Consider the following 5,277-nt stretch of genomic DNA (forward strand, 5'->3'; position numbering starts at 1 on the left):
AGTTAAGACCAACACCATGGCGAAAGACACACCATGGTACCATATGGGCTATTTCCATGATACGTCCCATGGAAAGCTAGTTCCGACCCCATGGTGACATAAATTTCCATGGAGGGCCAAGCCGCTTGCTCATGGAAAAGAGGCTCCACATGAAAAGTGAGCAGCCACACATGGAAAACGGTCCTTCTGCCATGGAAGAGTGTTCATGGAATTCCATGTAGCGCATGGGATTTTAGGACTGGGGGGGGGCAGACCTGTGAAATGTGAGGGTTTGCAATAATCGTCACTACATAAAAACCACACTCCCCATCGATTTAGGATTAAAGGTGCATTAAGAGCATAGACGGACGCAAATTTTGCCGTTGACGACAGTTTGCACACTCTCCAGGAACATGCCAATCTTCGCCTTTAACTGGAACGGTGCAGTCCCTCTCGGTGAGCACGATTGCAGCGCAACGGACGGATGGGTCTGCGATGGTCAAAAAAATTGCTAGTTACTCTTAAAAGATGCCCCTAGTGGTTGACCTGGGGGTTTTGCAAATTTCGAAATGTAAGTGCTGAAAAAAAATCACAATGGACAAAACAATTTTTTTTTAATTCTTTACCTATTTCAGCTATATGATTTTTTTCGAGTACTTCCATCTCGGAATTTGCAAAACCCCCAGGTCAACCACTAGCGGCATCTTCTTAGAGTAAGAAGCAATTTTGTTGGCAGTCCCAGACCAATCCGTTGCAGCTAAATCGTGCACACCAAACAGACTGCATCGTCTAGTTGGAGATGAAGACGGGCATTATCCTGGAGAGTGCGCGCACCGGCGCCAACGGCAAAATTAGCGTCCATCTATGCTCTTAATACACATTTAATTCTAAATTAACGCGGATTGTAGTTTTTATGAAGTGACTATTTTCCCAAACCCTTCAATTCACAGGTATGCCCCCTTAAGAGACCCTGAAAAATTCAAGTCTCCTTCTAGTGGAATAGACAGACACACAGACACGAGGTCGTTTGCTAGCGCCCGCTGTGTTGCTGAGTAGCTGTTTTAAAGCAGAAGGGCAGGCTGGAAACAACATTGACTGTTTCCTAACAGCTGTATCAGCTCAAAAATGTTCGTTATTTCAACAACTACTTTTAACTGTGCAGTTATTACGAGAATGGCCCAGGTCGCCAACACGCGCATCCTCAGTTTGACAAGTGCAACTTGATGTGCAGGTTGCTTTCAAACACAATCTTGCACTTTAAATAGATGTAAAACTTCCCCAGCAGACGCAAAGCTAGGGTTGCCCCCAAAAAACGCATTTTTTGATTTTTGAGTGGGCATGTTGGCCAGAGGGTGCAATTTGGTGTATAGATACACCACGATTTTTATTATGAAAATGAAACAATATTTGACCCTGCCGAAACGAGCTCAAACTTTAACATTTCTTTCTAAAGTGATACTTCTGCAGTTATTTGAGTTAATCGTCACTCGGACACAGTGACGAATGGGACAAAAATCGACAATTTGAAATAAATTACCAATAATCTTTTACGGTGTTCGATTGAGATAGTTAAAATAATTTATTAAGTAATTTCTAAAGCGGTAAAAGAGCCCTGGCAAATCTTAAAAGACAAAATATTTAGTCTGTGAAACAGTGGGGACTATTTTAACATAGATGCAAACAGTGCGGAACTTTTTTCATACAAAATATTCGAGTTCTATCATGAGCAAACGTCTCAAGAGGTAAAAGAACCTTGCCAAATTATTATAAAACGTTTAGACAGAGACCCTTGCTATTTTGGGGGAATTACCCAAAAAAAGAGGTGACTCGGATCTCGCTAAAGAGCGTTTCCTTTCTCCATCGATATCACTAATGCATTATAGATTGAAATACCTCCACTGTGACCCAATAAGCATCTTAATTGTGAAAGCACCTAGTCCCAAGAGCTGTCTGTATCTACCAGAAGGTAAAACCAACTCCTGTGCAACTGCAAGTTGACTACTTGCAAGTGTGCAACTCGGTAGGAGCGCACTTGCAAGTGTGCAACTCCTCGGTTGAACACTTCCAACACAGTAAGCGTCCAATCTAAGGAAGTGTGCAACCGAGGAGTTGCGCACTTGCAAGTGCACATCTACCGAGTTTAACACTTGCAAGTGTACGACTACGGAGTTGCACGCTTGCAAGTATTCAACTTGCAGTTGCACACTTTCAAGTGTTGAGCAGTTGAACAATCAGTTTATCAGTGTTGGTGGGTTGAAGTCGCGGATACACCTCATTTGAGGTATTTTCTTTTCATAAATTTGACCCTTTACTACTCAGGCAAAGTCGGTACGTCAGTGGTGATGTGGCCAGCAACGCCTAAGACCACGCAGTCAGAGGATGTGATGGCGGCGGAAACGTTTAATCAAATGTATTGTGGAACAATTCTGCACCCGCTTGTTTTTGGAGACTATCCACCTATAGTCCGCTACCTTGTAGAAAAGCGCGACGCCGAGATGGGCGTCAGCGAACCAAGGCTACCAAAATTTACTGCTGAAGAAAAGGAGATGCTGTCAGGTTAGTATGAGATGAACAATTTTTGGCAGATGATACCTTAAATACTTTTACTAAATATAAAAAACACATAAGTAACTTTAAGGTGTCAGCTAGCTTTAAGTCCCGATAAGCATGAAAGAGAACTTACAAGGGAACTCATTTACGTGTTAGTCCCCTTTAAATGGGGAAAATCCACTTTCTCCAGAAATTACTAAAAATAGCATTTTTACTGAAATATCCAAAAATGACCGCCAGTTTGTATTCTGGAGACAATGGATTTCCCCTATAGATACGAATATCAAATCGAGCATGAATTTTCATTGCCAATCGTTTTGAATACGGTCACCATACAAAACCCCCAAGGCGGAACAAAATCGGGGACTAACACTAAGATGAGTTCCCTTGTAAGAGTAAAACCAAAAATGATGTTTTGTGCGCTGGGGAATGGTGTCGCGCCAGCAGGCACCTCCTTTGCCCTGCTTAACAATACTGCGCGGGATGGGCCTCTCCCCCTTCCTTGCCCAACAGTACAACTGGGCCGCGGCCGCCGGCTGCCCTCTCCTCATGATGTTCTCCTCTACTCCACTACTCCACTAGGCCGCCGAATTGCAAGATTGCAAGCAACAAATAGCAGATAATGAGAGAAAACAAGAACATGGCCCTATTCATAAATATGTATCACATCTTTTATACGAATTATTTTGTTAAGACGGACTTGGGATGTTGTTCCTCAGTAGTTAGTAACTAAACAATAATCATTTTTTTCTACGAAGTTTTCTTTAATTGGTAATATTGTGAGAATTACTGCTGCGTGTACGAATACAGTGTACTTCTGCCGTGAAATACCCCCTCAATTCAGCGAAATACCCCCGAAATACCGCGAAATACCCTGAAATAATCCGAAATAAGCGAGAAATAACCAAAATTGCAGGAGAAACACTACTAAATACCTCGTACGCTACAAACCCAAGTGATTTCTCCCTCGAGTGGGACATGAATTTCAATCTACTTTGTCTGACACATTTCTTCTCTTTGTAGGAGGCGTCACTGACTTCATAGCTTTGAACTTGTACAGTGGTTGCAAAGCTAGCTACAGGCACAACAAAACAGTACCTGCCGACTCCGCTATTTTCCCAGGACCTGTTGCTAGTGACATGCCCTTCGTAGAGCTCTCTGGAATTGGTGAATTTGGACAGGTGCGACAATTATCCTATCTTGCAGGCAATATTTTCAAAGTGTGGCGAAGCATCAACTTACAAGGTAGATGAACAGAAAAAAGGGGATCTAGAATGTCTCCATCCGATAGACTTTGTATAGACAGAATAAAGACGTAATGCAGACTGCTACAAGACATCTGGAGACAAAATTGGAGGCACCGTAGAGCTGTGTAGGAGACACGGCGGTGTCTCGTAGGTGTATCCATAAAGTTTTGAAAATGAGTCTGCCTCGAGGCACTGCCGAGACACTTTTCTGGAGACTCCGCTGCTCTAGAGCAGAACAGAAGCTGTCAGCGGTTTGTGTCTCCAATGTGCCTGGTCCGCCAGTCACCGCTACTGCTCGGTGTCCCGCCTCGCGCCCCTTCTGTGTTCGCTGTGCCCTATTGGATACAGCAACCGACTAAGAAGCGAGAAGTTTTCGATTCGAGTCGGACCGGCAGTGCGCTCTGGCGCGCCCGCCCGTTGCGTTTTCGCCAGTGTCGCGGGGTCACGGGTATGCAGCTGGCATACCCGTGATCGAGAGTTAAAGGGGGTTGAGGGGGAGTAAAAGGGGGGTAAGAGGGAGTAGGAGGGGGGGGAAGTCTTAAAAGGGGGGGGAGGGGGGGGAATGGGGGGGGGGGTAGGAAAGAAGAGAGAGGAAAAAAGGAAAGGAAAAGGGGGATAAAACGGAGTAAAAGGGGGTTTTAAAGGGGGCTTGCATGCATACCCGTTTGCAAGAAGTCTTGGCGCCACTGTTTTTCACTAATTGCTGCTGCGCGCTGTCTCTAAAATGTCTCCACGGTGCCTCCCACACATGTTTCGCATCTGACTTCGGAATGTGTCCAAACAAGACTCCTGAATATCTCCAGTACGACGTCTCGAAAATGGCTCTACGGAGTCTCCAGAAAAGTGTCTCGGCATTCCCTCGATGCAGACTTCGAGACTCACCTGCGAGACACCGCCGATGTGTTAACGTTCTTTACAGCATGTACCTATGAAACGATTGTCCCCTATTTCAAACAAAAATAGGCAGAGAAAAAAGAAGTATTCATTGTAGTTTTACCTCATTTTGCTTTCATTGAACCCTCTTTTCTCGTTTTTACTTCGGTTCGTCTGTAAAGTTTCAACAAACGTTTCACTTACAAAGAAGCTACCCAACCCGAAATTGACGAAATTTTATTGAAGTTAACGAGTACTACAATAAATTATATTTATTTATTTAATTTATGTATTTATATTTCATTAATTAATACATTTTTATTACTTGTAGGTGGACGAGTCCTTTATGCACAATGGGCTAACGTGGGTTTGGAACACGTACCACGTGCCAATCATCATCAGCGAGAATGGTTACGGTGACTCGAATCAAGCAGGAGTGCACGATACAGTTCGAGCTGCATATCATAGTGTAAGCCACTTAAAACAGCATGACAGTTTACATATCTAAATTTCCGTTTTCTTGTTCCCTGCATTCTTCTGCATTTTACCTTCACTAGAATGCCTTATATAACGGAGTTTGCCTTGAGCTCAACACAATTTGATGGGAATTATTTAAGGTAAAAATAGC

General features: G+C 43.7%; 1 protein-coding gene across 3 annotated transcripts in view; it reads left to right on the forward strand.

Moving 5' to 3' along the window:
- LOC113213932 (myrosinase 1-like) overlaps nucleotides 1-5,277 on the forward strand; it is a 42,056-nt gene that overhangs the window by 19,165 nt on the left and 17,614 nt on the right. For all 3 annotated transcript variants that reach the window (XM_052263552.1, XM_052263551.1, XM_052263553.1), the window contains exons 7-9: nucleotides 2,299-2,535; nucleotides 3,553-3,710; nucleotides 4,981-5,118. In XM_052263552.1, coding sequence (XP_052119512.1) covers nucleotides 2,299-2,535; nucleotides 3,553-3,710; nucleotides 4,981-5,118 — 533 coding nt within the window. The remainder of the gene's footprint in view (nucleotides 1-2,298; nucleotides 2,536-3,552; nucleotides 3,711-4,980; nucleotides 5,119-5,277) is intronic.

The sequence above is a fragment of the Frankliniella occidentalis genome, unplaced genomic scaffold (genome assembly GCF_000697945.3).
Source record: "Frankliniella occidentalis isolate FOCC.00 unplaced genomic scaffold, Focc_3.1 Scaffold12, whole genome shotgun sequence".
Lineage (NCBI taxonomy): Eukaryota > Metazoa > Arthropoda > Insecta > Thysanoptera > Thripidae > Frankliniella > Frankliniella occidentalis.